The 10,432-nt window shown below is 43.7% G+C and overlaps 2 protein-coding genes across 2 annotated transcripts; both read right to left on the bottom strand.

Moving 5' to 3' along the window:
• Window positions 1–271: 271 nt before the first annotated feature.
• On the bottom strand, window positions 272–1,894 carry hmx4 (H6 family homeobox 4). The gene is made up of 2 exons (XM_030400306.1): window positions 1,539–1,894; window positions 272–1,368 (listed from the first exon to the last, which is right to left on the bottom strand). Exons 1-2 carry the CDS (start codon window positions 1,753–1,755, stop codon window positions 794–796), a joined length of 792 nt encoding a protein of 263 aa, XP_030256166.1. The 5' UTR covers window positions 1,756–1,894; the 3' UTR covers window positions 272–793.
• A 1,400-nt stretch (window positions 1,895–3,294) lies between these two features.
• On the bottom strand, window positions 3,295–6,401 carry hmx1 (H6 family homeobox 1). Its single transcript, XM_030400179.1, has 2 exons — window positions 5,730–6,401; window positions 3,295–4,272 (listed from the first exon to the last, which is right to left on the bottom strand). Exons 1-2 carry the CDS (start codon window positions 6,028–6,030, stop codon window positions 3,650–3,652), a joined length of 924 nt encoding a protein of 307 aa, XP_030256039.1. The 5' UTR covers window positions 6,031–6,401; the 3' UTR covers window positions 3,295–3,649.
• Between the last annotated feature and the right edge of the window lie 4,031 nt (window positions 6,402–10,432).

The following is a 10,432-nucleotide window of genomic DNA, read 5'->3' as shown; positions in this document are numbered from 1 at the left end:
CTTAATGCTGAAGTTATTAAGGTACAAGGAAAAACAAGTGGTTTTATAAATAAACAGAACACACATTGTTCCTTCATTAGATGTAATTTTGTGTAACTATAGCACTTTCGGAAACAGAAAAAATTGAAAATACTGAATCAGTTCTGTAAAAATATTTCTTGAATGAAGATGTTTTAATTACAGTTTCAGTAAATAGTGTAATGAGCCTATAGGCAAACGTGGAGTAAAGTAAGAATAGTAGGATACTCAGAAAAAAGACATGCGTGAAACATAATAATAAAATGTTAATTACATTCATTTAAATACATAGATAATTTCAGTAATTCAAAATTCATTTTGATACAGGAAATGCATGCAGATAGCTAGGCTATAGTAATTTCTTTGGTGGCTTAAGCTGCTGGAAATGCTGCTGTTGTTGTTGTTCATAATAATAATAATAATAATAATAATAATAATAATAATAATAATAATAATAAATGTAATAATGTCATAAACACTGTTTTAGGCCTCCCCCAGGCTATCATTAGCTCAGTCTGCTATTCCCTAAAAAAAGCGACAATGTGTAAATCTAGCAGGTTTAGTGTCAGGCCTACAAAACCCAGCTTTGACTGAAAAATAAATAATACCGATTAAGCTTATTTTTTTTTATGTGATATGTAACTACTCCTCTGTTGTTGTACGTGTAGAACAGTAAGGCCGCAGGTCCGGCCCACCATCTTTACACCTTAAATGCTCGAAACTTGGCAACAGACCACCAAAAAGTGTCTTTTTCACGTGGGGAACTGTGAAAGCATCATACGTCCCCGTCGTACAGGCTGAAGTACTTGCTGGCGTTTGAGAAGCAGAGGTAAGGCGTGCTGCTGCCCGGGTATACAACGGGCAGGGGCATGGGCAGCAGGCATCTCCCCAGCAGGTTGCTCTCTTTGTACAAGGCCGGGAGCTGCCCCACCACCACGGGCTTTCCAGTCTCGGGGAAATCACTAACAGGTCCGTCGATTTCGGTCGAGATTTGCCGTTTCAATTTATTCCTGCGGTTCTGAAACCATATTTTCACCTGGGTCTCCGTGAGCTGAAGTGAACTGGCGAGGCAGGCGCGCTCTGCGCTGCTCAGATAGCGTTTCATGTCGAAGGTAGACTCCAACTGGAAAATCTGTCTCTTGGAAAAAATAGTGCGCGTCTTCTTTTTCGTTATCATTTTGCTCTTCTTGGCGGGGCTGCCTCCTTTGTGGGGGTCTGTGGCCGTTGTGGTGGAGCTGCTGTCGTCGCAGCTGCTGTCCCCGCTCTCGAAGCGCACCTCTGTCGCCTTCTTCGCGTCTCCGCGGCTGATGATGACCGACTCCGTTGCTCCGCTGCAGTCTGTGATCAATTCTGTGGAGAAAAATGACACTAAGTTGAGCTCGTTGTGTTTAAGCTTCAACTGTGCTGCTATATTGACATGAAACCGTAAGACCAGATGGTAAAAGTCGTGCGTAATAGTGAACGCATAATATAAGATCTCCACAGACAGCAGCAACCACAGAAACACCAAACGCTCTTACCACTTTCGTTAAGCCTGCTGCCCGGGTCCTGCCGCTGCTGGGCTACGTGCTCCTCGTGGTGGCTCTGGAAAGCGTCTTTACGCATCGCCGTGGCCGAGTCATCCTTCAACCCGGCGGAGTGACAGCTGTCCCTCCCGCTTGTCTTGAGATTGAGGATGTTGTCAATAGTGAATTTCAGAGAGGCGGCGGGTCGACATGGCGCGTCCACTTTGTTCATATTCTCCAATGCTTAAGTCGTTAGTTGTTTACTTCCGCGACTCAACCAAGTCTAAACTGGGACGTTAATCTGACCACTAACGTCTCGATGCTCTACGCACCATAGCAGCAGCCACTGAGCAGACACTGCCGGGCTGGCGAGGCTCTGCCTGCGCCGTTACTGCACACACCGGATGGGGCGCGTGTTGTCGCCCTTGATTGGTCCAGAGGAGCGTGCAGCACGGTCCAATAACAGCGAGGGGATGGGAGGAGAGGGAGGGCAGGAGAGTGTTGTTGTACCCGCACCCCCTCCCCCCTTCATGCTCATACATCTGCTGCAAGGAGAGCCGGGGTCCAGAGCCCTGCTGGGGTCCCCCCAGAACAGAAAGACTAGTTTGATTTCACTGTTAATTCACGACATACTGTGTTTGCGCTTTGAGGCCATTCACAACGGAGGTTGACTCTGATCGTGTAGCTTCCACTCCCTTACTGCGGTACCAGCCAGGTAGCGCGAGTGTGACAGCTGATTTGTACCTTCTAAGTAAATCCGTGTATTGTTAGTTGCATAGCATTGTGTATCTGTCATTGTTGCATCCTTTAAAAAAAAAAAAAATCAAACAACACTTTTAGAATAAGTGTAAAGTGTTTCTCTCGTGACGCACGTAGGCTACGAGTAAAATATTAAGTAAAATAGAAGTCTTGAAGTACACACACAAACACGGCTGCTTTTCTTTTTATATGTTTATGTACAAATTAGCATTCACAGAGGGATCGTTTATTTTATGGGGTTGTTAACTGTATTTATATCCTGTAGTAGAGATAAAGTAAGTCACAGACTGACACATGAGGAGGACCATTTGAAGCGGCGAAATCTAAAAAGAAAACTGTCTTTAGATCAGTCTTACCTTGTGATTTTGCTTGTATCACAATAGTATTATTGTATTATTTTATTTCTCCTGTGCAGCCGCTTCAACACGCATCTTCCGTTTCCTGCATTTTAATGTCTCTACATTTAACAAATAAAATAAAATAAGAACCCACTACAGTTTGGAAACTCGTAATTTTGTAGGAATAAAGCAGAATGCATATATTTTTTTTTAATTCATGAACAGCACGTTTTCACTTCATTGACTTATTTGTCGTATAAATTATTTAGTTCCTCCAAAATCATGGCGCATGGACACAGCTTACTGACTGCAGGTATTTATGATTTAAAAAAAAATAGTTGATTAATTGACTGAACTGGTAGTTTGTCAGAAATTGAATGACTTTCCGGTCCCGTGTTTCACCCTGATTTTAAACAGTTGACAATCCTTGATGCAAAAATATTTTACATTCTTTCATGCATTATTTTATGTTGGGCACGGATGCCATGGAGACGAGCTTAAAACGTCCTAACGGAGGGCTTCTTTAGGTGGTGAAAAAGACAGACAGGTTCTCTGTTTGCGTCACATACAGATTCACTTCATTCTCTGCTGACACTCCTCTCTCCTGCACGTGTGTGTTAGACATAAAGGACACATTTGACATCAGTGCGCACAAACAGCAGGAAAACAGACACTTTAGTGCTTGATTTTTTATTTATTTATCTATTATGTGAAAAAGTGACAAAGTTTGAAAGATTGGTGGCTTTAAATATAAAAGTTTGCAAAAATATGTGTATATTCAAACATACAGAACAGTACATGAACATCTCGGCCGCACCATGCCTTCGCTGTTACTCTGTGACAGCAGCACAGACTCTTATGAACAGATTTACAAAAATGATTTATTGATGTGTTTTATAATCACGGTCTCTGCGGCTTTTTATCTTTGGATGCAGACTATAGTTTTCTTCGGCATTCTGGGTTATTGCACGATTCAGATTGAATTATAGTTATTAACCAACGTTTTGATACATCAGTGTCCAACAGTCTTTACACCAAGCCGGTCATCTGCGATCTCAACATGCTCATGGAGTGAGCAAACGACGACAGGGGGTAATTGATGGAGCCGGAGAAGCCCGCGACGGGTGAAGAAACTGAATGTCCGGTCAGGTTGAAACCCAGAGCTGCAGTGGGTGCAGGTCCCTCGTGATACAGAATGGGGACCCTGACAATTCGCTGACTCGAGTGTGGGATGTGCGCAGCCTCGAGGTCCGCCGCCAGCTGTCTCTTCCATTTATTCCTCCGGTTCTGGAACCAGATCTTGACCTGAGTCTCTGTCAGGTGCAGGGACGCAGCCAGCCCCGCTCTCTCCGAGCTGCTCAGGTACCGTTTCACGTCGAAGGTAGACTCCAGCTGAAACACCTGACTGCGGCTGAACACGGTCCGGGTCTTCTTCTTCCGGTTGGGGCTCGGGTCCGAGGACGGGTCTTGCTCTGATCGCGTGTCAAAGCCGTTCTGGGCGTCCTCGTTGTCGTCTGTCAGGTTGCTGTCGGCGGTTTTCCTGTCTGTTTCGTCGCTGTCCTCAGTGATCGGCTCAGACACGGCGGGGGAGCATCTGTCAATGGTCGATATGGAGCCGCAGTGCTCATCTGTACCTGTGTTGTCTCTTGGACCTGAAAGGAGAAAAAAAAAAAAAACAATTCTAATCCCAGCTCGCTGATAATATCGTTGGTCTTGAAATAGATTCAAACGTATTCCGCCATGCTTCAACACACAAAGATGAGTGGAATCAGCCCGCCAGGATAACGAAATAAAAAATAAATGGCGGACGTTCAGAAACTGAATGAATCGGTAGATAAAACCTTACATATCTGATTTTATTTTAGAATTAAGTTGGAGTTAAAGTGCCATTCAAAGCTCTACATTTTGAATTTGATAAATAAGTTGGGGTGCGTATGGGCAAAGTTAAGGCGTTTATAATGGATTGCATAACATATGGTCCACGTGTTTGGCGTGATTATGACGCAGATGAGAGTATACTGAATAGGCAGCTGTCTGCAAAGGGCAATCCAACCTGGTTTTAGCAGTTTATAACTTAATAACCTCCCACAAGTTAATATAAATGCACTGTGCGGGCAATGACATTGATCAGGGGCATCCATCACTGGTGAACACAAGGATGATGTTATTGGAATTTTACAATCAAACTATCCGACTTTAAACACCAAAGGGAGGGGCACTTTGTTTTGATCTGAGTGTGTGTGCGCGCATGTGTGTGTGTATGTGTGTGTGAGTGGCACAAATGTCACGGAATATGCGTAAAAGCGTCACACCGACGCGCAGTCCTGCGCTTCTGTTTTGGCTTGTATACTGGGCTTTTGTGCGTAATCCATGTGCGTAATCTTCAGACTAGGGTTCGGGTCTGATAACAAGCGAACATGAACTATCCCCTGGGTTTGTACAGTAGAGGATAAATTGCGCAAATGATGATCAGTCAAACGCTCACTCTGACACGTGCTTTTCTTATCGGTGCAATGTGTGTGTGTACCACAGAAGGAACGTTAAGGCTTATTACTAACCAAGTGCGCGCTGAGCTCGGTGGGTAAATAGAGAGAACAGCCACAGTCCAGTCTCCACAGTCGTGTTGGTTTTATTAAATGAAGCGAGAAGCAGCATGAGACGTTCAGTCTGCCTCTATTAACTCCATATGCTTCCAATAAAGCCACAATACAGTCACACCAGTAAATAAACGGGACACCTGAAAGCGTAAATAACGAATCAAAGATGTCTGTTTTTTTAATAAAAGCTGCATAATTGTGACATTGAACTGACTTGAGCAAAAGTAGCATTGTTCTTTTGTTAACGTTAAGACTCTTGTTATGAGATAATTACACGCTTTCATGGTTAATGTTCCTGTATATTAATATAAGCCGATAGCATTTTTGATTTAACCAAAAATCTGGTCAGTCTGTTAAACCCCTGCTAACAGAGCCAGGCTGCAATTAACTGCATATGCCTTCTGTTGAACATAATCTAAGATGCCACCCTCGTTTATTGCATGGTCTTGTTCAGCGCTTCGGTCAAGGAATTATTTATTTTTCAGGACACGTATAAGCTGCTCTCGACTCACTCTGTGGTGTCTCCAAAGCTCTGAAGTTTAAGGCAGTCCCGCCGCGGTACCACTGCAACGGCGAGCCTCTGTACGGGGACCGAGCCGTGGAGCTGGAGCCTGCGGGCGCTGGAGCGCTCGTCTCGGCGTGATGAGCGTTCAGGGCTCGGCCGGTGGGCACCGTCTCCACATCAGCTTCACCACGGCTGCTGTTCGACATCGGCTCCGGCCCAGTCCGCCCTTTGCCCAGTAGGTTCTCGATAAAAAACGACGACGCCCTCGATGAGGTGGGAGTCTGGTTCTCCGTTAGCTTCCCCTGCATGTTTTCCCGATTTCACGGTGCTTTTACGCCAAAAACCGAGCGGCTCCTGTCTTAATTGTGCGTTACGGCAAAATAAAGTCCAAGCGGTCATTTCAAGCGTCGCTGCTTTTGAGCTGCGGTCGGATGAGGAGTCATCGCAGAGACGGGACGGGGATCTCCTCGGTGCCAGCGGGAGGAGAGGGAGACAGGGAGACGGAAGCGGTAGTACAGTGAAACGTCAAGTCAAACGCTCAGGGAGCCGAGGGCATCCAGCGATTGGACGAGCACAATGGCAAATGGGGTTTTCCAAGGAAAGGACTATGACTGTCTCTCTGCGTCAGCGCGCGCGCGCGTGTGTGTGTGTGTATGTGAGTGAGTGAGTGAATTCACGTGCAGGCCCGTCCCCTCGAGGCCATGCAGCCAGGAGAAAACCTCTGTTCGTGGTACAGCACTCTTTATTTGGGTCAATTAGAGAGCAAATCAAAATAAAGATCCGCCAGGGCAGCAGCCATCCCCGGGGTCGAGCCCCCCCTCCGTCCACTCTGACATAGGCAGGCTCACAGTCAGCAATTAACTGGCAGGGAACGACAGTGTGGAGCCTGTCCATTTTAAGGATATGCCTGTGTGTCGGATGTGTGTGTGTGTGTGTGTGTGTGTGTGCGCGCGCGCGCGTGCTGAGATAGCCCATTTGCTCCTTTTAGAACATTATAGGAACCTGTGTTTCCATCATTGTGGGCCTTTAAGCTACTAAGTTTGGATAACCTTTGACAGCATCTGGAAGACGTTTCGGTTTTCAGAATAATACAGTAAGCCTATATAATAATACGTCAGTGGTGGTTCGTGTTGTCGACGTCAGAGTTATGGTTTTTAAATGCTTGTGCATACTCAACCATGCATGGCTTGGCAATGGCACGTGAGACGCTGCGTCTTGGAGATGCGGCAGCTGTCAAAGGTTATCAAAACTTGGCTTAATGGCTCCAATAGTCCTGATAATAGGCCTGTTTGTCTGCAGCCGAGCGCTGCGGGGGCTAATTATGTCGAACTGCGTATATTTTTTTCGTTTTCTTTATTTAGAGTCGATCGGCGGTATTTGTTTATACGGTGACGTATTGTGGCCTGCATATGGTTTTTTGAAACTGTCTCAGTCTAATTTGTGTAAGTCATTTCTGGTTTGTAGTTTCATGATGTGTAGCATTTAGTAATAAACAATCAGGAGGTTGTACTCTGAAGATTTTATTTGTGCAGAACAGTTGAACAGATCTTTTGTTACGTCGTTGTTTTTTTTTGTTTTTCTTTATTATTTTATTTTTCTTTTAATATTAATCTTGACATTTCCATTTTACCTCGAGCAGCAGGCCTTCTGTTCCTCGGGAAATCCGCAAAAAAACTTCTCCTTTCTTAAAAAAAAAAAAAAAAAGGCCATGCAAAAAATCACTTCATGAAAGTTTCCAAGTTGCCGCTCCAGCTTCACTGCGGGACCAACGCTGAAAATTTTACATAGAAGAAGTAGGCTTTGTATGCTTGTGCAAACACACAAGTTCACTGATGGCGAGTAAATAGTGTGTGTCTGCAGCCCTCATCGGAAAGATTAAGATAAGCCTATCACTATTAGATCATCTGAAACATTTAAATGAGTGCTGACGGGCGTCTTTACCCTTTTCGCTGAAATGGCAAGACATTTGAGCTTTTTATTTCCCTCAATGGAGTCAGCGGCGCTGACCTTTAACTCCAGCCTCTAGCTCTCCCTCTCTCTCTCTCTCTCTCTCTCTCTCTGTGTGTGTGTTTGTGTGTTTGTGTGACTCTCTCTCTCTCTCTCTCTCTCTCTCTCTCTCTCTCTCTCTCTCTCTCTCTCTCTCTCTCTCTCTGTTTATGTGTGTGTGTTTGTGTGACTCTCTCTCTCTCTCTCTCTCTCTCTCTCTCTCTCTCTCTCTCTGTCTCGCTCTCTGTTTATGTGTGTGTGTTTGTGTGACTCTCTCTCTCTCTCTCTCTCTCTCTCTCTCTCTCTCTCTCTCGCTCTCTGTTTATGTGTGTGTGTTTGTGTGACTCTCTCTCTCTCTCTCTCCCTCCCTAAGGCCAGACTTACCCTTTGACTGAGGATCAGCGGTATGGTGCTCTTCAACCTCACACTCAGTGCAGACAACAGAAACATGAGATGTGCGTCGAAGAGTCGAGTCTTGCACCTGTCTTGTAACGTCCGGCTCGGTCAGGATCCTTAGTTTGGTGTTTGTTGATGCGCCTTTAATTCTGTTTGTGTGTCGGTGTCTTCCGCGCGCGGACAGAAAGACCGTTTTTCTCCCGCGAGCACAGACAGACATTGGATGAAGATTTAAGCAAAGAAAATATATATATATATATATATATATATATATATATATATATATATATATATATATATATATATATACATATAATTGCCGTTAGATGTAGATCGTAAGTTAGTTGTGGACAAAGACCAACAACAGGTTCTATGACAAACTGTCCTTACAGGAACACTTGTTTGGATCCGTCTCCATCTGATTATAGCTCCTTTAGTACCTGTATACAAAAGTAAAAAAATAAAAACAAAAAAGACAACGTTAGTAAATGTGAAAATTACACACAAAATTACAGTTTTATAGGCAATACCTTTACCTCACAACCATTTTGCGATACTTATAAAGGAATTTCTGATTCGACCTGCAGGGAATTCATAAATAAACTTAGAATCACAGTGTAGTCTACCACTGTTGCTGCAAAGACATTCTCATTTTTTGCAATATTATCGAGCTGCTTTTCTTATTTATAAGTCAATCTAATAAACTATTGATCTGTTATAGAAGTTGGCTATAAGAAATAAAACTGCCAATCCAGGACACTAGTTGACAGGCTTTCATATTCGCTTTTGTGCTGCTGTAGACATTATTTGTGAGATTTATGAAAAATCTCTCCATCTTGCTCTGTGTGCCGCAGAGCAGGGCCACCTCAAAATCCTCATGTAGGCTATGTTAGATTTAAAAACGAACTTGTAGTAGCTGTTCAAGATGCAGAGCAAAGTAAATTGCTAGACTTTATATGTAACACTCAGTGTGTGTAGAGTGCAGTGTCAATTCTACAGATACAGAGGTATTTATCAGTAAAATGTACTTAAAGTACAAAAATATACATAATAATTACATGATTCTATTAGTATTGAAGCGTCAGTGTTTAAATAGCATGGTACTGCTCGCTGCTCGAGGTGCAGCCAGTTTGAACTATTTTACAGTTTTGTAGTTTGGTGTATTGGTTCCCAACCAGTGGTTTGCGGCCCCTCCAAAGGGTAACGATAAAAAAACATAGTGGTCATGAGATTATTTCTGCTTGAGGAAAACAGAAACCTGAAAAGTCAAGAAGGGAAATGTCTCTGACAACTCACTGACATAATGAATATGACAATTACCCTTTTTGCGAGAGGGTGCACACCAGACACATTGATAAAATTGGTTAAATATCTGATAATACAACATCTTTGATCAACTTTTCTAGGTTAATGTTTTTGATTCATAATCTCGAGTCTTTAATGTTGTAGTTATCAGGTGAATGTCACTGAATGTTTTCCTCTAAATTACAGTTGAGTAAATGTATAGCACAAAATGGAAATATGAAAGTAAAGAACAGATTGTAAGGTAGTTGAGTAAATGTATTCAGTGGCTTCACACCACTGTTTATCTCTTCTCAGCACCATAATGTTTCCACAATTTCATTTTTGAAACCTCCTCAGTGAGTAAAAGACCATCTGGCGAGGCTTGAGTTCGATGTAGCTTTTGGATGGTGTTTCTTAAAAGGAAGCGAGATGTTTGCGTGTGTCAAAACTGCACATTAGATCAGGTTACTCTGTGTACACCAGGCCGTCTGAACGATGTGGCACCCCGGCCAGTGCCCCCTGCTCCGGGGGCCGACAGACCCAGAGGCCCCTCTCTCACTTTCTCTCCTCTCTCTCATCCTCGTCTGATCCTTATCCAGCCTGGCATGCCCTTTGCTTTACATGGCCTGCTGGCCTGCTCCACGGCCCCTTCCATGCCACCACATCTCAGAAATACAGTCTCACCATACAAAATCATCAGCTTGTGCTCCAGGAGACAGCTGGACCAAATTGAGCATGTTTCTGCAGTTGGCGGCGGTGGGTGTTTTCCAGCCCTCGGTGCAGCGAAGCACAGTGTTACAGTTTGTGCTGTTATCCTCCAAGTGAAAGCAGAAGTGGTCTGTGAGGTGGCAGTGAGGCCAAGTTGCATGTTTCTGTAGAGCAAATTGACTGAATATAACACACATTATATGCTTAAAAAACTCACAAGAACAAAAAAAAAAAATGTTCCGTCATGCTGGCAGCCACAATTGATTTTAATATGTTCATTATTATTTACTTAAACAGTAACAAGAATGAGACTTAAAGAAGACTTTTTTAAAATGT

Source organism: Sparus aurata, chromosome 1, assembly GCF_900880675.1.
Source record: "Sparus aurata chromosome 1, fSpaAur1.1, whole genome shotgun sequence".
NCBI classification, from domain to species: Eukaryota; Metazoa; Chordata; class Actinopteri; order Spariformes; family Sparidae; genus Sparus; species Sparus aurata.
This window is presented reverse-complemented; position numbering and strand designations above follow the sequence as displayed.

Bases quoted from the DNA above. Each gene is read 5' to 3' on its own strand.
- hmx4 (XM_030400306.1), bottom strand. From the start codon at position 1,755: ATGAACAAAGTGGACGCGCCATGTCGACCCGCCGCCTCTCTGAAATTC. The intron at 1,369-1,538 runs GTAAGAGCGTTT...TTTTCTCCACAG, and splicing joins CAGCAGGCTTAACGAAAGTG to AATTGATCACAGACTGCAGC.
- hmx1 (XM_030400179.1), bottom strand. From the start codon at position 6,030: ATGCAGGGGAAGCTAACGGAGAACCAGACTCCCACCTCATCGAGGGCG. The intron at 4,273-5,729 runs GTGAGTCGAGAG...TTCTCCTTTCAG, and splicing joins AGCTTTGGAGACACCACAGA to GTCCAAGAGACAACACAGGT.